At 46.2% G+C, this 21,042-nt stretch overlaps 1 protein-coding gene across 10 annotated transcripts in view; it reads left to right on the top strand.

Moving 5' to 3' along the window:
* Positions 1–20,391, top strand: part of CCDC60 (coiled-coil domain containing 60) — a 176,881-nt gene extending 156,490 nt beyond the window's left edge. For 7 of the 10 annotated variants that reach the window (XM_024977749.2, XM_059876391.1, XM_024977748.2 and 4 more), the window contains 6 exons: positions 2,936–3,007; positions 5,673–5,735; positions 6,760–6,882; positions 8,023–8,154; positions 10,111–10,300; positions 13,602–13,990. In XM_024977749.2, the coding sequence (XP_024833517.1) occupies positions 2,936–3,007; positions 5,673–5,735; positions 6,760–6,882; positions 8,023–8,154; positions 10,111–10,300; positions 13,602–13,703 (682 nt within the window). In that variant the 3' untranslated portion in view covers positions 13,704–13,990. Of the gene's footprint in view, positions 1–2,935; positions 3,008–5,672; positions 5,736–6,759; positions 6,883–8,022; positions 8,155–10,110; positions 10,301–13,601; positions 13,991–15,940 lie in introns of those variants that run through there. The other 3 variants (XR_812377.4, XR_812378.4, XR_812376.4) reach the window with 3 other exon arrangements.
* The last annotated feature ends 651 nt before the right edge of the window (positions 20,392–21,042 follow it).

Here is a 21,042-nt window from a genome sequence, read left to right as displayed (position 1 = left end):
TTCCAACAACCCCACAAGGTAGGTACTGTTGTCTGTATTTTACAAATAAGGAAATGAGGTTCAGAGAGGGTAAGGAACTTGTTTCAAGTCACCCAGATAACAAATGGTAAGGCAACAACTCAAATCTTCAACTTTCTTATTCCAAAAACTTTTCCTTTAACTACTACGCTGCCCTTCTTCCCAGGAACCCAAAGGTTATTCATTCATTCTTTTAGTGAGTATTTATGAATATGGATGGACCAACTGTACTTATTATTGCAGGAAGTGTTATGAAAGAAATCTCAGACCTGTAAGAGGAAGTAATAGGAGCATCTGATCTCGTCTGGGATGGGGATCAGAGAAGCTCCCTCCAAGGAGGAAACTTTGAGCTGAGATTTTGGATGAAGCATGAAGAAGAGCTAGCTAGCCCAAGTTACTAGAGGAGCAGGGAGAGCGGGCAAGGGGAGTGAATATTGCAGGCATGCATGTGCAGACATGCTCAGAACGGACCGAAATGCTGCCAGAATGGGGTGAGGAGAGGTATACGTCTGCTGAGACCTTGGAAGCCACCTCTAGGATTCTGATTTCTAACCATGGAGCAAAAAGAATCCCTTTGAAGTTTCGAGCTGACAGACAGCCAATGTAATTGGCTCAGAGCGTCAGGACTTGAACCCGAGGTGTCCTCCTTCCGGTGGAAAGCCCCAGGCACTGGATGTCTGACCCTCTAAAAGCCTTGGAGACCATGCAGGCTAGAGCTGAAGCTCCCTTCCCAAGCGTGGATCCCTCTGAGTAAGCAAATTACTTCCCGAGAATAAATGAGGCACGAGAGAGGTTCATCATCACCTTCAGCCTACTAGGATGCCGGCTATGACTTATTGGTTATTGTTATTACCATAATTACAGTTCACCAAGCACGCTCACATGCGTCTCACCCGCCTCTGCTTGTTCATGATGAATTGGCGGCTGCTGCTGCTTCAGCTTGCTTCGGGGCCCTGAAGGGTGGCTCTGAAGGCACGCGGCGACAGTGTTGGCCCTTACGGCCCCAGCCTCTTTGCCTGACTTATCAGCATCAAAGACAGACGACAGTGATGAAGCATCAGCTCAAGAAGCTCCTTCCCTGTGTGAGCACTCACGTCATGAACACTGGCTTTGGAATCAGACTGACGTGGGCTCAAGACGTAGTGCCTTTGAACAAGTCCCTCAGCCTTTCTCTAAACCTTAGTTTTCTCATCTGTAGAATGAGCTTGTGTATCATCCAGGCATTGGCAGTGGGACCAAGCAGAGGAGGGTTGAGCTCTATTTCCATGAGTTAATGGCTGTGTGCTGTTGAGCAAGTTGCTTCACCTCTCTGAGCCTGATTCCAATTCTGTTAAATGAGGCTCCTTAATAACCTATCCCAAAGGGCTGCAATGAGAATTAAATGATAATTTCCTGGTAAAGTGTTTTCATTATTATGGAAATAATGTCTACGCCACCAAGTCACATTAAGCATTTAGTGAGGTGATGCATTTAACATATTAGCCTGTGCCTGGCATATTGTAAGCATGTAAAGATTGGTGACAGTGGAGGTGGTGGCTGCTTTGATTTCATGTGCAGTGTCCTGGGGAACCTTTGCAGCACTTTGCTGAGACAGATAGATTAACCAGTGCCCAATTCCTTTGTCCCATCTCATAGATGGAGAAGGATGACTCGCTTCAGGCACTCAAAGACTAAACCACACGAGAACCTGGTTCTCACAAAACTCTTCACCTGGCCCCTGCATTCACTTTAATGATAAAATAACCATGGTTACAGTGCAAGAACCTGTTGAAATTTCCCATCTGCTTCCATTCCTCTAGGAGAAAAGTCTCCTTAATCTGTCACAAAGAGCAAATATTGGAGGCTTCTCTGCAGAGCTGCACAGAGACAGTTAGGGAAAGCTGCAGGTTTTCTTTTGCCTGATTCACTTTAAAAATGTGGATTCCTGTTTCACTTTAGACACCAAATCTGCTCCCATCAAGACAGACATAGAGTTCTGGGCTTATTAGAAACCCCTGAAAGCCTGCCTTTCCAGCCCCGAGCCTCAAGGGCCAGACTGCCCTTTGGTCCCATGTCTTCGTGTGTTCAGACTGATATAACAAAAAATACCGTAAACTGAGGAGCTTGTGAACAACATTTATTTTGCACAGTTCTGGAGGCTGGAAGGTCCTGGATCCAGATGCCAGTAGATTCAGTGTCCAGCAAGGACTCTCTTCTTCATAGACGGCTGCCTCCTCACGTGGTAGAAAGAACAAGCTAGTTCTCCAGGGTCTGTTTTACAAGAGCATCAGTTTCAATCATTAGGGCTCCCCCATCATGATCTAATCACCTCCCAAAGGCCACCACCTCCTAACAGCATCCTCTGAAAGGTTAGGATTCAACATATGAATATGGCGGGCGGGTAGAGGGGCAATAGTAGTACCATAAACATTCAGATCATAACATTGTTTAGGAAGATGACCTTTTCTAAAAATCCTCTAACAGTCTTTCCCAAACATCCCAAAGATCAGAATCAGCTGGGGCACTTGTGAAAACCACAGATTTATGGTCTTCATCCCAGACACGCTGAACCAAAATCCCTAGAGGAAACCATATTTTTTAACAAGCACTTTGAGCAGGCATTGTTTCGTGGTGTGTCAGGAAATTCTAAGGTTTTCAAAGTATGTTCTCTGCGAACCCAAGTCAGAAGACTGTATGCATGTGTGTGTGTGTGCAGCTTTGGGGTCCCACTCCAGACCTAATGTTTCCAGATCTCTAGGAATGTGGCTCAGGAGTTTACACTTGCATTCTGAGCCGTTCCTCCAGGTGACTCATATGCCCTCCTATAGAACCTAGGATCCCCGCTGTAGATGAGCACCCTCCGTTCTCCCATGGATGTTTACTTCCTCAGAGCATCATATGTTCAGAGCCTTATTAAGTGACTCATCTTGCTTTGCAGCATCTTGTCAGTGCTCAGACAAAACAAGAGCGATTCTGCCTATAAGGACATGCAGACCACCCGCAAATCAAGGTAGGAAGGCGTGGGGCCCTAGCAGGTAAGTCAGGAGGCAACACACAGTTCCAGGGGGCATTGCAGAGACACCCTCACCAGACTGTGGGAAGGGGGGCAAGGAAGGGATCTTCTTCCTTCTTCACTGGAAATAAGTTACTTGACTCCCAGGGCTTGGTGGTGAGTATTCAGCCGTTACTTCCCAACAATCGTGTGCCATAAAGTTAGTCTTCTCTGGTAGTGGAGAGATGAAGGGGGGAGGGTGTGTCTTGGAACTACCCCTTCCCTCTTTACTCAGGTGACTTGTAATGGGGCAGGGCAGGTCTGCCCCCAATTTACTTGTTCATCTAGAGAATACTTCTCAGTCCCCACTATGTCCCAGGAGCTATGCTCGGCTCTTTTGAGATTCAGCAGCAAACAAGACAGATGCAGTCTGCCCTGTGGGTAGAGCCCACTATCTGGTCTGGTATCATAACTTCTTCTGTGAAATAGACTCTTTGACCATCCAAGAAAGCTTATGGATTCCTTTCAGCAAAATGCTTCCAAATGCAGACTATAAACTATAGAAGTTTACAAAGAAATCTATAGTAATATTGATTACAATATTGTAACCAAATATGAGATATATAGTCATCTGTGAGCTTCATCAGCAATGCCTTATACAATAAGACATAGCAGCAGCTCTGATAACTACTATAATTTTGGATTAGTGTCAAGTGTAAATGATTTTTCAAAGTATCTCCCATAATTTTAATGTGATGTATAAAAACCTGTGATTTCCATTTCTGTGAAAGGCTAAAGATGCAACCTGTTGTTTTTTTTTTTTTTTTTTCCATCTGCATTCTTGGACTCCTTGAATCCTGCCAGTGGTTAAGAGCTACTGTTCTAATGGGAGAGTCATGCATTTATCAAATAATCCCACAGAGATAGTTGTGTAATCATGACCATAAATAGCATTCTGAAGGAGAATTATGGAGGATTAGGTGAATGTTGAGCACCAGGACTCTAACCAAGGCTGAGTCTGACATTTAAGCTAGGACCTGAGGGAAAAAGAAGAATTAGCTAGTCTGTGGCTGGGAACAGTAGGATCTGAAATCTGCATTCATTCTGAGCAGTTTCTCCAGGTGATTCCTGTGCCTTCCCATAGAACCTAGGATCCGTGCTGTGGAGGGAATAGAAGGAATAGCATTCCAAACAGAGGGAACAGATGTGCAAAGGGTCTGCGGCAGGAGGAAGCTTAGAGGCGCTAAGCAAAGACCAGTAGGGCTGAAATTCAAGGAGGGTCAAGGAAAGGATTGATTGAGACAGGCAGAAGGGGCCTTTGTTGTTGTTGTTGTTGTTTTAATCACAGCTAATAACACTACTTCCTTCACTTCCTGCCTCCCCCTGAGTCACACTATCAGCTCTAGAAGAGAGCCATCTATAGGAGGAAGGTCAAAGCCCACTTGCTCCCCCAAAGAATTCACCAGCAGAGGTAGGGGCAGCTGGTTGGAATCCAAATGCAGTGCCTTCTGGGTATTATTACCAGGGCTCTGGTCTCTAGCTAGATGGGATAAGGGTTTGCTCCATCACCTGCCAGACCTGAGACCTCTGGGTCCAGTCCCATGAGCCTCTGGGAAAAGCAGCAAAGGCCGGGCCCTTTCCTGTGGGGAGGGGTCTGAGAAATGACTGGCCTCCCTGAAGAAGTCCAACATGTCACAGAGCAGGAAGGGGAGGATTTGCCACACATCACAGGCATAAGGAAAATAGTTTCACTCTCTAGAATCACACAGATAAAGCAGTCAAGTCAGTGTCTCAAATGTTGGGAAGACACAAAGTGGGGCAGATGTATGAGAGAAGATGCTGGACATGGGTGCTGAAGGCCCAGGTCACTGGAGGAGGACCTTGCAGAAGGTATGGGGGGACGGGGATGAGCAAAGAGCTTTACCCCATCTAGGGACCCCAGCCAGGCAGTCACAGGAGGGAGCAGCCACTTAAGGAATTCAGTCACCTCCCAACCTAGAAAGGGTCAAACGGCACCAGGAGTTGCCTGATCACAGATGAGGAAACTGACGCTCCAGAGCAGAGGCGCTTCTCCACAGCCCAGGAGTAGACAGTGCCAGGGCTGGGCTCTGAACCCAGCTCTGCCTGTCTCCCAAATTGAGTGAAATGGGTGTTCAGCACCAGGGTCCAGTTCAGATAAGAGAATCCTTGGATGAAGAGGCAGCCTGGGGCTGGGACCACCCCAGACAGCATGACCAGGAGGACTTGCCCCTCCCCAGATCTGCACTCAACCCCAGAAGAAGCTCAAACAGAGAGGAGGATGGGAGTGTCCACAGTGAACCTGTCCTCCAGGTGGAGAGACTGATTTTATAAAGAAGAAGCTGGGTTCCTGAAAACTTGTCATCCCCACAAAATGCCGAGGCAGTAGGCCGCCACTGGACTACGAGAGTCAGAGCAGCACTTGCTCTCGGCCATGAGATTGGGCAGGATTTGGGCAGCTGGGGAAGAAACAAGGAAGACTCTCCAAGCAGAGTGTCCAGTGGGAGCAAAGACCAAAGTGTGGGGAAAATACGCAGTTCTATCAAATGCCTTGATTAGAACCACCACACTCACCTGAGGCTGGCAGATGTCATGGGGACCCTGAGTCACCCTTTGGGGGGAAATCAGACTCCAGGCAACATGAAACCATTTTTCTGTGTCTCAGTGACAGATCCAGCAGTACAAGTGGAGACAGCCACTCCCAGGTGCTCCAGAAGAAGCTTAAAAGGTATGCCAGGTGGGCAACAGAAGGTGCCAGGCAAGAGGGACTGTGGCAACTGCAGCCCCCATCTTCCCAGGGATGTAGAAATAATCCAGTGCCAACCAAACTCCCTGAAGCCATAGATACAACTGAAGGACAAAGGACTCCCAGGGCAAGGGGCTTATAGCCAAGATGTGGAGCAACCCATGCAGACAGTGGCAACAGATCCTTCCTCCATGCTGGCTCTTGTTGTTGTTCACTCAGTCCTGTCTGACTCTTTTCAACCCCATGAACTGCAGCACGCCAGGCTCCCTGTCCTTCACTGTCTCCCGGAGTTTGCTCAAACTCATGTCCATTGAGTCGATGATACCATCCAACCATTTCATCCTCTGTTGCCCCCCTTCTCCCTCTGCCCTCAATCTTTCCCAGCATCAGGGTCTTTTCAAATGAGTCAGCTCTTCGCATCAGGTGGCCAAAGTGTTTGAGCTTCAGCTTCAGCATCAGTCCTTGCAAAGAATATTCAGGGTTGATTTCCCTTAGGATTGACTTGTTTGATCCCCTTGCTGTTCAAGGGACTCTCAAGAGTCTTCTCCAGCACTACAGTTCAAAAGTGCTATATTCATTAGTGGTTATTCCTCAAAACTAGTTCTGTGAGGCAGGGGTACTGTCCCATTCTACAAGGAAACAGTCTGAAACCTGGCCAGATGAAACGTCTCACCAGAGGCCACATAGCTAAAATGTGGTGGTAGGCAGTTTGAACCTGAATCTCCCACCTCCCAGCTCAAGGTTCTATTTTCATCTCACTGTCCTTAGCACTTGCTGAGCTAAAGTGACCAGATGTCTCATCATGGGCTCATGTAATAATGCCTGAGTCACCAGTCCAACATTGTTGGGAAGGTCTGTTATTGCCTACATCCAGGGGAATGCTGAGGGAGGTCCCAGGTGAGGCTGGAGAACCTGGCTGTGTATTATTGCAAAGCACCTTGGGCCCCCAGGGATGCATCTGTCCCTTGGGCTTGGTCCCCTAAGCCCATCTTATCTGTGTCCACAGCCGTGCCAACCGTGACATCATCCAGTACAAGAGTGGGGTGTGTAACACCATGAGGGCCAAGTTTTACAGCGTGGCCCAGGAGGCTGGCTTCTGTCTACAGGATAAGATGGAAATCCTCATGAAGTAAGAGCACACGTGTATCCATTCACTCAAAGGACATTCATCTGGCACTTAGTATATAACCACCAGATGCTTGGTGTTGGGACGATAACAGGGAATGAGAAGGACATGTTCCCTGCCCTCGGGGAGCTTATAGTCTCCTGGAAAATATGGGCAGAGACAAAACAGCTGAACTGATAGATTTATAGGTACAATTTATAGTCACTGCTCCACAGTAAGGGAAAAGGGCTCTAGGAGAAGGAGTGAAACCATGAGGACCTAATGCAGACTGGTAATCCAGCAAGACCTCTCTAAGGAGGTGGCATTAAGGCTGAACCCTGACAAGCTGAAATTTATCTCAGAGACTTTGTTCACTTGTGCTCAGTCACTTAGTCATGTTCGACTCTGCGGCCCCTTGGACTATAGCCCACCAGCTTCTGCTTCCTCTGCCCGTGGAATTCTCCAGGCAAGAATACTGGAGTGGAGTGCCATTTCCTTCTGCAGGGGATCTTTCTGACCCAGCTCATGAACCAAACCCTAAAATGCTGGGAGAAAAGGGGTGGAAAAGGTAGAGATAAGGCTGGAAGTTGTCATAGGGGCTGAACAATCCAGAGCCTTAGGGGGTAAGTCACTCAAAGGACTTTATTCTGAGTAAATGGAAAGCCATCGAAATGTGTATATGGTTGACGGCATGGTTATATTTGTAATATAGTCTCTTTGGAGAGAGAAGATATATGCACAAGATGATGAAGGGCCTGAGGAGGAGAGGAACCAACATGAGTTAAACACCTGCTGTGAGTCAGCACTAAGCTCAGCACTATACACGCATTATCATTTACTCCTCACCCCTGGGATCTAGGAATAATTATTTTCCTCCATCTTATCGATGAGAAAACGGGAAAGACAATCAAAAGTAGAGAGAGAATGAGGACTGATTAAAAAGTGGACTGGGTTTGGTAAGACAATGAGCATTTCAGGACCTTGGAGAGAGCTGAGGCTTCTTATGCCCAAAGCCCGCTGGTATCTTACAGGGTAGCTGAGAGGGTTAAGAAGGACCTCAAGAAGGAAAAGGTGTTTAACTCAGATCTCTGAGGGCAGCTAGGAAGGTAAAAGAAAAAAAGTATCTGATTCATCTTCCTCTTTCTCATACCATCTGTGATGCAGGCGCCAAGAAGAAAGAGGTATCCAGAAGTTCCTCTCTTTCAACCTTGTCTCAAATTTCCAAAAGGATATAGCCAAAATGAGACACCAAGTCTCCACGGTAAAAGCCGATGCAGAAGAAATTGCAGACCACTGGTAAAGATCCTGAGAGCCAGATAAGGCAGTCCCTGGGAAGGGTAAAGGCGTACTGGTGTTACAAAGTTACATTCAATCCCATTATCCTCAAGGCAGAGAGGCATCACTCCAAAACTGTCCTGGGGCCCCAGGAGGGCCCCCCTCCCAAAACAGGCTATATCCAGAGTATAATCAGGCAAGAAACCCCACAGTTCCTGAGCCACAGATAATCTACCTAGCTGCACTCTCCATATTTACCTTCTGTTTGCTTCAGCTTGCAAATATAGACTCACTTGCCAGCCCTTATAAGAGAAGCAGAAGAGGCAAATCAATCTGAAAATACCAACAGATCCTGAGGTCTGTAGGGGGAGAACTATATTCCCCAAATAACTTAACTCTTAATGATACAAAGCCAGACAGGCATACCTCAAGAACACTGTGCCCCCAGCACAGGGGTGATAATAAATACAACACAAAATATTGCAAATTGAGTGATTCCTGGATGGTAGACACCCCTCCTAAGCACTTTTCATGAATTATCTATTTTATTCCCCACAAAAATCCTGAAGGGTACATATTACTCCCCACTTTACAAATCAGGAAACTTTAGGATTTAAACCCCTGTCTGACCTGTCTCTACACTTATCTGCAATATAAAATTGGAGTCTGATTTCCCACACCTCCATCCTGTCAGGGTGAGTAAATCAAGATCTTAGAGTAAGATAGGAAAGCCTAAAAATGTACCAAGAATCCCTTCAACAGTTTTAATAATGCAGAATGGGAGCTTACAAAGAGATCAGAATAAATATATAAACATACATCACAAATATAAAGCAGTATGAGCAGCCACAATATATGATGGATGATCAAGTTTTTATTCAACTTTTTCTATAATCAGGGGAAAAACCCATTTTCCACGAGATAACACCCCTACCTTCACCCACACCTGAACCCCTAGGTTAGAACCTACCTTTTTCCCACTGTCTCAAGGACACATTCCCAAACTACCTTCACATGCTGTCATAATATTAATTTTTTTTGTTCAGTCAGTCATGTCCAACCCTTTGCAACCCCATGGACTGAGGCACGCCAGGCTTCCCTGTCCTTCACCTTCTCCCAGAGTTTGCTCAAACTCATGTCCGTTGAGTCAATGATGCCATCCAACCATCTCATCCTCTGTCCCTCCCTTCTCCTCCTGCCCTCAATCTTTCCCAGCATCAGGGTCTTTTCCAGTGAGAAGGCTCTTTGCATCCAGTGGCCAAAGTAGGTTCTTAAAACCCACTGAAACACCAAAATCATGGCCCCTGATTGTTCATTTTCAGGAACATGGAAAATACACATACACAGACACATGTCCTCAGCAGCTGGTGTGTGAGAACCTCTTGCATCCTAGAAGGTATCCCACAAGTGTGTCCATGTCCTCCTTGGCTCAATTAACTCTCGAAGAGTAGCTTCAGAACCCCAGTATTTTTCCTTCCTTATAACTTTAAACATTGTCCGCTTGGCAGAAGAATCATCAATGCCTGTCTTTAAAACATGCCCTTAATTTTCGTTGCCGTTGTTGTTTAGTTTCTAAGACATATCTGACTCTTTTTGACCCCATGGACTGTAACCTACTGGGCTCCTCTGTCCATGGGATTTCCCAGGCAAGAATACTGGAGTGGGTTGCATTCCCTTCTCCAGGGGATCTTCCCATCCCAGGGACTGAATCTGTGTCTCCTGCATTACAGGTGGATTCTTACTGCTGAGCCACTGTACAAATCATGACTCTGGTTTTTACTATCCCTAAAAACAAAGACTTGCCTGATCTGTGGACACTTTACATTGAGTAGGGAGGAAAGTTCCCCAGATGAAGACTGTTGCTACCCTGGAGACATCCCAGGAGTGGTGGAGAGAGAGAGTGGAGATGAGGTCCTTTGGGTGCCCAGACCATCTGCCAGCAGTTTCCTAACTGATCCTCTCCCCTTGGAATTGAAGGTACTTTGACCTGCTGTCCAAACTCCCTGAGGATCTGAAGAATTTCCGCCCTGCAAGGAAGATCCTGGCAAAACTGCAGAAGTTTGGGGAAAACCTGGACCTGAGGATCCGACCCCATGTCCTCCTAAAGGTGCTCCAGGAGCTGAGAGCCTGGGAACTGTGCTCCCCAGACATTGCAGTGGCCATTGAGGTGACGAGCACTTCCTTTCCCTCATAACACCCCAGACACACTCATTCTGGCCTCTCAACATCCAGGCACTGTTGAAGTTTTTCAGTTCAGTTCAGTCGCTCAGTCATGTCCAACTCTTCATGACCCCATGAATCACAGCACGCCAGGCCTCCCTACCACCACCAACTCCCGGAGTTTACTCAAATTCATGTCCATCGAGTCGGTGATGCCATCCAGCCATCTCATCCTCCGTCGTCCCCTTCTCCTCCTGCCCCCAATCCCTCCCAGCATCAGGGTCTTTTCCAATGAGTCAACTCTTCGCATGAGGTGGCCAAAGTATTAGAGTTTCAGCTTTAGCATCAGTCCTTCCAAAGAACACCCAGGACTGATCTCCTTTAGAATGGTTGGATCTCCTTGCAGTCCAAGGGACTCTCAAGAGCCTTCTCCAACACACAGTTCAAAAGCATCAATTCTTCGGTGCTCAGCTTTCTTCACAGTACAACTCTCACATCCATACATGACCACTGGAAAAACCATAGCCTTGACTAGACGGACCTTTGTTGGTAAAGTAATGTCTCTGCTTTTCAATATGCTATCTAGGTTGGTCATAACTTTCCCTCCAAGGAGTAAGCGTCTTTTAATTTCGTGGCTGCAGTCACCACCTGCAGTGATTTTGGAGCCCCCAAAAATAAAGTCTGACACTGTTTCCACTGTTTCCCCATCTATTTCCCATGAAGTGATGGGACCAGATGCCATGATCTTCGTTTTCTGAATGTTGAGCTGTAAGCCAACTTTTTCACTCTCCTGTTTCACTTTCATCAAGAGGCTTTTGAGTTCCTCTTCACTTTCTTCCATAAGGGTGGTGTCATCTGCATACCTGAGGTTATTGATATTTCTCCTGGCAATCTTGATTCCAGCTTGTGCTTCTTCCAGCCCAGCATTTCTCATGATGTACTCTGCATATAAGTTAAATAAGCAGGGTGACAATATACAGCCTTGACGTACTCCTTTTCCTATTTGGAACCAGTCTGTTGTTCCATGTCCAGTTCTAACTGTTGGTTCCTGACCTGCATATAGGTTTCTCAAGAGGCAGGTCAGGTGGTCTGGTATTCCCATCTCTTTCAGAATTTTCCACAGTTTATCGTAATCCACACAGTCAAAGGCTTTGGCATAGTCAGTAAAGCGGAAATAGATGTTTTTCTGGAACTCTCTGGCTTTTTCGATGATCCAGCAGATGTTGGCAATTTGATCTCTGGTTCTTCTGCCTTTTCTAAAACCAGCTTGAACATCTGGAAGTTCACAGTTCATGTATTGCTGAAGCCTGGCTTGGAGAATTTTGAGCATTACTTTACTAGCATGTGAGATGGGTGCAGTTGTGCGGTAGGCATTGCCTTTCTTTGGGATTGGAATGAAAACTGACCTTTTCCAGTCCTGTGGCCACTGCTGAAGTTTCTTAAAAGGCATAAAAGCCTTCATGGAACTCATCATCCAATAGAAGAGGCATTGTCCTGTGACCTTGATTGTTCAGTTCCAGGGGACATTATATTGTATGTAGATGATGCCCCCCGGGAAACTTGGAGTCTTTGGAGAAACATAAATGAATGGACATGTGAGTGCAATAACTGACAGTCATAGTGAGCAGCACCCTGAATCTTGCAACTAAAATCGTGGCCTGTGGACCTCACATGGGTGCGTGTTAGAAACGCAGCATCCCAGGCTCTGAACTGTATCTGACCAGCTCAGCGTCTGTGTTTCAGTGAGATGCCAGGTGACTGATACACACAATAAAGTTTGAGGAGCCCTGACTTAATGTAAATGTAGAAGAGGCTTCTCTGAATGAGAGCCCCCTGAGGGCGATGACTTTTAAGCTGAGATCTGAAAAGGCAGCAAGCTGAAGAGAAAGGGAATGAGCAGGTGCCCAGGCCCCGGAGGACAGAACTTGAGCTGCTAGAGGGATTCAGTGGCAGTCAATGTCTCTGGAAGGAAGAGAGCAGGAAGGTGCACGGTTCCCAGGGGACCAGAAAGGTCAGCATGTGCAGATCTCCGAAGGTCAAGTTAAGGATTTGGGTCTTTATCTGAAGGGTGCTGAGGAGCCTCACAAGGGTCTGCAGTAGCAGCCTACCTTCCCCGCCTCCCCTAGAAATTCCTGGTGCCCTATTCCCTTAGGGAAAAAGTGTAAGTAGATGGGGGGCGGAGGAAGGGCCCCCCAACTAAGGTATTAACAGATGTCTGTGGAGTCACTTCCTTAATTTTATGTGATGGCAAATGTACATTTTAATAGGGTTTTCAGTGTCTCAAGACAAAGAAGTGACTCGAATGGTGGCTTTCTTGGGCCTCTCAGTGTTTCCATGATGGTCTGGCCCTTCCACAGGCTGACCTGGCTTGTGTATGTGGGCACATGGTCAGGAGTTGGGGGAGGGAGAAATACCCTGTGGACAAGCTCAAATGTCCAGAGTCCGCTTCCCACATCTTGTGAAGCTCTTTCATGGGAGAATCTGGCAGGCTAGCCTGAAACTAAGTCTCTAGGGCATCTTTCCAGTTGTGGGGTGTGCATTCCACCTGCCACTTAGAGAAAGATTGAAGGCAGGAGAAGGCGACAACAGAGGACGAGATTGTTGGATGGCATCACCGACTCAATGGACATGAGTTTGAGCAAACTCCAGGAGATGGTGAAGGACAGGGAAGCCTGACCTGCTGCAGTCCATGGGGTTGCAAAGAGTGGGACACGACTCAGTGACAGCTTATGGAAAAGGCCGTTTCTGAGTGGGTGAAAGGAGGGGACTATGGATGTGGATGCTCCCTTCTCTGGGCTGAGTTTTATTAGCCCTAGCTCATAAAAGTTAGCATGCTCTTCTCCCAGTAGAACATCACAGAACTTCTGTTAACCTGTATGTGGGGAGTCTTTTAACCTAAAATTTATGTGAAACTCTGTGCTTTGTGTCTTAACCCTTTCCTGGAAGCAAGCCTGTGGCTGTCTTCAATTCTCAAGGGAGTCTGTGAACCCAAAAATGTTTATGGACAAATGACTTTTTTAAAAGATATTCTGCAGTAGAAAAGAGAAAAAGATGCAGACAGCTGGATTTTTCTGCTCTTCCTAGATTTCTTTGGGCCAGTACTGACAAAAAGGGACTTAAAATTAGCCTGCTGAACTAGGAAACTGGAAAGAGGCCCTTTTCTTGATTATGAATGCCTGAGGGGTTGGAGGTATCCTGGGCCCACCAGCCTCAATCATAAATCTTCTGGGATCTTCTTGGGGAGGGGAGGGGGCACGGAGTCTAGCTTTCAGACCAAATCTGAGGCTGTCATATGTCTGCCCCCTTAGTTTGTGCGAGAACACATCATCCATATGCCTCAAGAGGATTACATCAGCTGGCTGCAGAGCCGGATCAACATCCCCATCCGGTCCCAGAGTGCCCAGACATAGTGGGCCTGGGTCGACCAGTGACCCCAGTGGAGGAGGGCTGTCTACACCGTGTGCCTGCTCTCATGGAGACTCATTATCATCTGGTAGGATCATCTGGAGACCAGATTCTGAAAACATTCTAGGGGGAGCTGCTCCCAGGTGGAAGCCCCCTTCTCCCGCACACACCAGCCTCAGGCTCCCAGGCTCTGGTGCTCATTGGTCCAGCCTGACTACCTACACCCTCTCCAGGATCCTTCCCTCTTAGCCTTCTCCTCAAATTCTGGATAATAAAATTGAGTTGAATGTTTGCTGTCCGGCTGGGGAAAAGTTGGAGGTGTGGAATCTGGGCGTGGTATTGAAATCCTAATAGTAACATACAGTTACCATTTATGAATATGCACCAGGCCCAGTGCTGGGTGATGTTCTTGCCTAATAATCTCACAACTACAGTTAAGTAGGTGCTGATGTTATGCCCATTTCATACCATTAGAGCTAGAGTGTAGTTTTCAACTTTATGTATACTGTCCTAGATAGAGATGAGTGCGTGGGTTGGTGGGTGAATGGATGGAGCACTTCCCAACAAGGCAAGTGATGTGCCAGAAAATCTCATCCTTAAGAGTCCTTGTAATATCTTGTGTTGGGTTTGGTTGTACAAGGAAGCTTAATTTCCAGTCATCTCAAAATTGTGTGGGTTTATTGCCATTTAACCTCTTTTCTCATCTTCGTCTTCTTTTCCCATCTCGGTCTTCTTTCCCCCTACATCTTACTAAGTTACAGGACCTGTAGTCATTTTAACTGTCTCACTGACAGCCAAACTGAATGAACAATTAAACAACTGGACTTGATTATTGGAATGCTCATATAGGCTGGACCCCAGCGTCTCCCCATGATCCAGAAGGGGTGGAAAGAAGAGAGTTGAACTATTTTTCTGTCTACGCAGCATCTCACCTATTCCATTATTTACTCTTTTTAGTCAATGAATATTTATCAAGAACTGAATATGCATCAACCAACCAAGTTCTAGGTTCTAAGGGTAGAGCAATGACCAAAGCAGACAAAGTCCCTGATCTCAGATAATTTACCTAGAGACACAGGTCAGCAAAGGGCGATGGAGAGGGCAGAGGGACTACATGATATCCACGGTGGTACTCTTTGTTTAGTGTGATGTCGTGACAAGCCACTGGGGTGTAGAGGTGAGATGCACTCTATAAGGAGGCTGTTCAGTTAGGAGATTCTAAACTCTGTGTGTTCAGTCACTCAGTCGTGTCCAACTCTTTGTGGCCCTGTAGAATGTAGCCCGCCAGGCTCCTCTGTCCTTAGGATTCTCCAGGCAAGAAGTACTGGAGTAGGTAGCCATTCCCTTCTCTAGGGGATCTTCCTGACCCAGGGACTGAACCTGGGTCTCCTGCATTGCAGGCAGATTCTTTACCATCTGAGCCACCAGGAAAGCCCCTAAACTTTTCTGTATTAAATCAGGATTGGGGTGAGGGAGAGTGGAGAAGAAAGAAGGAGGGCAAAGGCCAAGAGGCAAAAAGAAACTCAATGTCATCTGAAATAACATATGTCTGGCTGGACTGTAAGGTCAGGTTGGTAGTGAGCACAGGGAAGGAGAGGAGACAGAGGCCAGGGAGGGAGGTAGAAACCAGAGTTTTGAATCCCAGGGACGGGGGAGCCTGGTGGGCTGCCGTCTCTGAGGTCGCACAGAGTTGGACACGACTGAAGCGACTTAGCAGCAGCAGCAGACCATGTTAATTTTCCCTGGTGGCTCAGACAATCAAGAATCTACCTGCAGCACAGGAGATCCAGGTTCGATCCCCAGGTCAGGAAGATCCCCTGGGAAAGGGAATGGCAACCCACTCCAGTATTCTTGCCTGGAGAATCTCAAGAACAGAAACAGGCTACAAGCCACAGAGTCTCAAAGAGTCAGACACAGCTGAGTGACTGTTTTCTTTCTTTCAGGCCATGTTAAGAAGTTTAGGCCAACTTACTGGCCATGGGGAGCCAGGGAAGGATTTTCAGCAGGGGAATAATCATACTTCCATTCAGGAAAAAAAAAAAAATAACCACTGTGTGAGTGCAAGGCAGGGAACAGGGTGCTAAGATACGGCTGCCGTAGCAGTGATTATAGGGAGCACATGACACTGGGGCCAGGGAGATCCATTAAAAGGATATTTAAAGGTGGAATCAGCAGAAGTCGGTTTGGTGTATTACAAGTGGACAGAAGACACAAACATCGGGAATCATGTCCGATTTTCCAGCTCAGACCACTGGGTGGAAATTGGTACCTTTAATGTAGCAGAAGGAAAGGAAGAAAAGAACATTCAGAATGAGAAGGTAAGGAGTTCTATTTTGTGCATACTGAGCGGGAGGTGCTTGTGGGGCAGTCAAGTGGGGGGGATTTAAAACTCAGGAGAGTGGGTGGCAGTGGAGACAGACATAGGACCTCAGCATCCTATGGGTCATGACAGTTAAAGCAGGAAGTGGGAGGAGAGGGCAGAAGAGGAGAGTGGAGAGAGGGTCTTGAGGACTGGGTTTGCAAAAAGCTTCAAGCAGCCATTCACAACCTAGCACTGACAGAGGGACCGCTTCCTTCCAGACACTGTGCAAAATGCTTGCTGTGTGTTATCTCATTTCTTCATCATCATCCTGCAAGGCAGGGCTACCCTGCCTTCCAGATGGTGAAACGGAGTCTCCAAAAGGTGTTTTGTGCCCATGTTCCGCTAACTCTGCATTCCCTCCCTTTTGCTGCTGCCCTCTGACCCTGCCGCCCAGCCCTGATCATATGAGACCAGAAGGTCACTAAAGTTACTTTGCTTTTGGAACCATGCCCCCAGGAGTAGCTCTAGTGATGGAACTTCCTAGCATCCCGTTAACTTACTTTTACTCTGTGTTCCACAGTTTGCATCCTACTTGACGGTCACAGCATACCATACCAATGTGATCATTGTTATAATCCCCATTTCACAAGTAAGGATGCTGGCACTTGAGGTCATTTGCCAACAGTCACATAGCCGGTAAGTGGCAGAGCCAAGTCTAGAACGTGTCTGTCTGTCTATCTTAGGCAGGGGAGACACAGTTGAGACTTACTCCACCACACTCCACCCTTCTACTCATCACTTCCCCAGCCTATTTCTCAGAGCTGTAGCTCCATCTAGTGTTGTGTATTAGTATTATCCTTCCATTTTGCTCTCCAGGAAAGTATTTAAAACCTGCCAAAAAGGAACTGGGCAGGCATTAACAGCTTCACTTCAGTTCAGTCGCTCAGTTATGCACAACTCTTTGCGACCCCATGAATTGCAGAACGCCAGGCCTCCCTGTCCATCACCAACTCCCAGAGTTCACTTAAACTCACGTCCATCAAGTCGGTGATGCCATCCAGCCATCTCATCCTGTCGTCCCCTTCTCCTCCTGCCCCCAGTCCCTCCCAGCATCAGGGTCTTTTCCAATGAGTCAATTCTTCGCATGAGGTGGCCAAAGTACTGGAGTTTCAGCTTTAGCATCATTCCTTCTGAAGAACACCCAGGACCGATCTCCTTTAGAATGGACTGATTGGATCTCCTTGCAGTCCAAGGGACTCTCAAGAGTCTTCTCCATCACCACAGTTCAAAAGCATCAATTCTTTGGTGCTCAGCTTTCTTCACAGTACAACTCTCACATCCATACATGACCACTGGAAAAACCATAGCCTTGACTAGACGGACTTTTGTTGGCAAAGTAATGTCTCTGCTTTTCAAAATGCTATCTAGGTTGGTCATAACTTTCCCTCCAAGGAGAAAGCGTCTTTTAATTTCGTGGCTGCAGTCACCATCTGCAGTGATTTTGGAGCCCAAAAAAATAAAGTCTGACACTGTTTCCATTGTTTCCCCATCTATTTCCCATGAAGTGATGGGACCAGATGCCATGATCTTCGTTTTCTGAATGTTGAGCTGTAAGCCAACTTTTTCACTCTCCTCTTTCACTTTCATCAAGAGGCTCTTTAGTTCTTCTTCACCTTCTGCCATAAGGGTGGTGTCATCTGCATATCTGAGGTTATTGATATTCCTCCCGGCAATCTTGATTCCAGCTTGTGCTTCTTCCAGCCCAGCATTTCTCATGATGTATTCTGCATATAAGTTAAATAAGCAGGGTGACAATATACAGCCTTGACGTACTCCTTTTCCTATTTGGAACCAGTCTGTTGTTCCATGTCCAGTTCTAACTGTTGGTTCCTGACCTGCATATAGGTTTCTCTTCAAGAAAATTAGAGATAACAAGGGAACATTTCATGCAAAGATGGGCTCGATAAAGGACAGAAATGGTATGGACCTAACAGAAGCAGAAGATATTAAGCAGAGGTGGCAAGAATACACAGAAGAACTGTACAAAAAAGATCTTCACGACCAAGATCATCACAATGGTGTGATCACTCACCTAGAGCCAGACATCCTGGAATGTGAAGTCAAGTGGGCCTTAGAAAGCATCACTATGAATAAAGCTAGTGGAGGTGATGGAATTCCAGTTGAGCTCCTTCAAATCCTGAAAGATGATGCTGTGAAAGTCCTGCACTCAATATGCCAGCAAATTTGGAAAACTCAGCAGTGGCCACAAGACTGGAAAAGGTCAGTTTTCATTCCAGTCCCAAAGAAAGGCAATGCCAAAGAATGCTCAAACTACCGCACAATTGCACTCATCTCACACGCTAGTAAAGTAATGCTCAAAATTCTCCAAGCCAGGCTTCAGCAATATGTGAACCATGAACTTCCTGATGTTCAAGCTGGTTTTAGAAAAGGCAGAGGAACCAGAGATCAAATTGCCAACATCCGCTGGATCATGGAAAAAGCAAGAGAGTTCCAGAAAAACATCTATTTCTGCTTTATTGACTATGCCAAAGCCTTTGACTGTGTGGATCACAATAAACTGTGGGAAATTAGCAGCTTAGGCAAGGAGTATTTACTCAAAGGAAGATCTTTTACAACTAAAGTAGACTAGGGACTAGAAGGAGGCAATACATCACCCCCCAGCTCCCAAGCTCAAAGAAGAACCTTGGGGAGAAGTATTTTTGCCATAAGCATTTCATCAGAACCATAATTGAGTACCTACTATATGCCAAGCCCATGTCAAGCAGTGCCCTGTCCCACAGCTCTGACTGAGCCACCTGCATGGTTATCTTGAGAGTATTTAAAACCTCATGTGCCCTGGAAAGGCTTTTTCTGTAAAGGAACAGGAGCAGATATAGCAAATATGTGCTGCATATTCTTTTTATATACATGGCCATTTAAAAATGTAGAAACCTGAGATTGCAGGTCATATAAAAATAGACCACAGGTCATATTTGGAGCATGGACCAGAGTAGAACAGAGGGATGGACATGTAAGGTAATCCAATAAAAGTCAACCTCTGATCTTGTGTTGGAACTGGTGAGAGCAAAGAGCTTTCTGCTGGAATTAATGACAATAAGGATAAAATAAGTCTACAGCTTCCAAGAGCCACCACACAGACACTGCCAACCAGGAGAGGAAAATGAAGTTGAGAAATGGAGTAAGAGAGGTCTCAAATCTCGGTTACACCGTGAGGGTACCTGGATCAAGTCGGACCTTTGAACTGTTTAGTTATGTGGACAAAGCCTGCTTAATAAGCCAGATTTGGGTTGGTCTCCTTCACTTGCAACAAAAGGATTCCTAATTAGAGAAGAGGGATCCATGTGTAAGTGTGGCTAAATTCCAGACAGCCCGTAGGAAGGGTCCTTCCTTTCACAGGGCTAGTGGCACAGTAGTGGGAGAGACTGTCTTCAGATACATTGTGCAGGTAAAGCAAAGAGAAAAATCGGAGTTAAAGCCACAGCATCAATCAAGAGACAGAGGAAAGGCTAGGAACACAGATGTTTTATCACTCAGCTTTGCAGCAGCTTTGAAAATGTCCATTTTGCTTTAAAAGAGTATAAAATACATCTAAGGTGGGGGTCATTATCAGAGCCAACCTTCCTGTATGTGATAGAATGTGCTGGATAGGTGACATCCCAGCTCCATGGTCTCCAAAGTGGGAGGTGAGGAGGTAGAAGGGATGGCCCTGTCAACAAGGATCCATTAGGGAAAAGATGATATTGGAATTTACAGTTATCTTAACTAAACTAGTAATTTAGATGTGGCTGGACTCCGGAACCTTCACTCACACTATACTGAGAATGGTCCCATGCATCTGGTATCAGTTAAGCCAGGAAACCCAAGAGGAGAGGAGAGAATTCCACAATATAAAATGGTTAATCATGGCATCATTGTCTTCTCACCCTCAGTCTTCCAATAAACTATGATAGTTCTTTTTTTTCTATTTTTAATTGTTTTTTTTAATTACAGTTAACATATAACATTGTATTGGTTTTAGGTATACAGCATAATGACATATATATGCAAATTGTGAAAGGATTGCCAAGGCTAGATATTATCCATCATCAACTCACACAATTATTTTTTTTTCTTGTGATGAGAATTTCTAAGGTCTACACTCTTAGCCACTTTGTCCAATATGGTAGCCATTACTTGCTTGTAGCTACTGAGCACATGATATGTGACAGGTGCAAACTGAGCTGTGATATAACTGAAAATATACACGGGACTTTGAACACTTAGTATGAAAAATGTGGGATATCTCATTAACATTTTTTTAACATTGATTGTATGTCAGAATGATAATATCTGGGGTATATTGGGTTAAATAAAATGTTGTATTAATTTCACTTGTCTTACCTTTTTAATGTGACCCATGCTGCTGCTAAGTTGCTGCTAAGTCACTTCAGTCGTGTCTGACTCTGTGCGACCCCATAGACGGCAGCCCACCAGGCTCCCCCGTCCCTGGGATTCTCCAGGCAAGAACACTGGAGTGGGTTGCCATTTCCTTCTCCAATGCATGAAAGTGAAAAGTGAAAGTGAAGTCGCTCAATCGTGTCTGACTCTTAGCGACCCCATGGACTGCAGCCTACCAGGCTCTTCTGCCCATGGTATTTTCCAGGCAAGAGTACTGGAGTGGGATGCCATTGCCTTCTCCATGAGACTGAAGGTGAGAAGACCAATGAGGAGAAACCGGGAGAGGATGAGGCATCCCCAAGCTGTGGGGTGGGGAGAGAGTGTGAAAGGAGAAACTCAGGCTTCTGTTGCAGGATGAAGCGTAGTGATGGAGTTGCAGTGCTTTACTCTAGAATTAAAAGCCTGGGCTCTGGGACCTGGTAACCTGCTCCCAAACCTGACTCTGACACTTACCAGCTGTGTGACCTTGGGAAAGTCACTTAACCCGTCTGTTGTGCGCCAGTTGCCTCAATAGTACAGTGTGGGTAACAGTACCCACGTCATAGACTGGCTGGGAGGATTATATGAGGACCTTCACTGAATCT

The sequence above is a fragment of the Bos taurus genome, chromosome 17, assembly GCF_002263795.3.
Source record: "Bos taurus isolate L1 Dominette 01449 registration number 42190680 breed Hereford chromosome 17, ARS-UCD2.0, whole genome shotgun sequence".
Classification (NCBI taxonomy): Eukaryota; Metazoa; Chordata; class Mammalia; order Artiodactyla; family Bovidae; genus Bos; species Bos taurus.
The sequence above is the reverse complement of the archived record's forward strand: the minus strand, read 5'-3'. Positions and strand labels throughout refer to the sequence as shown.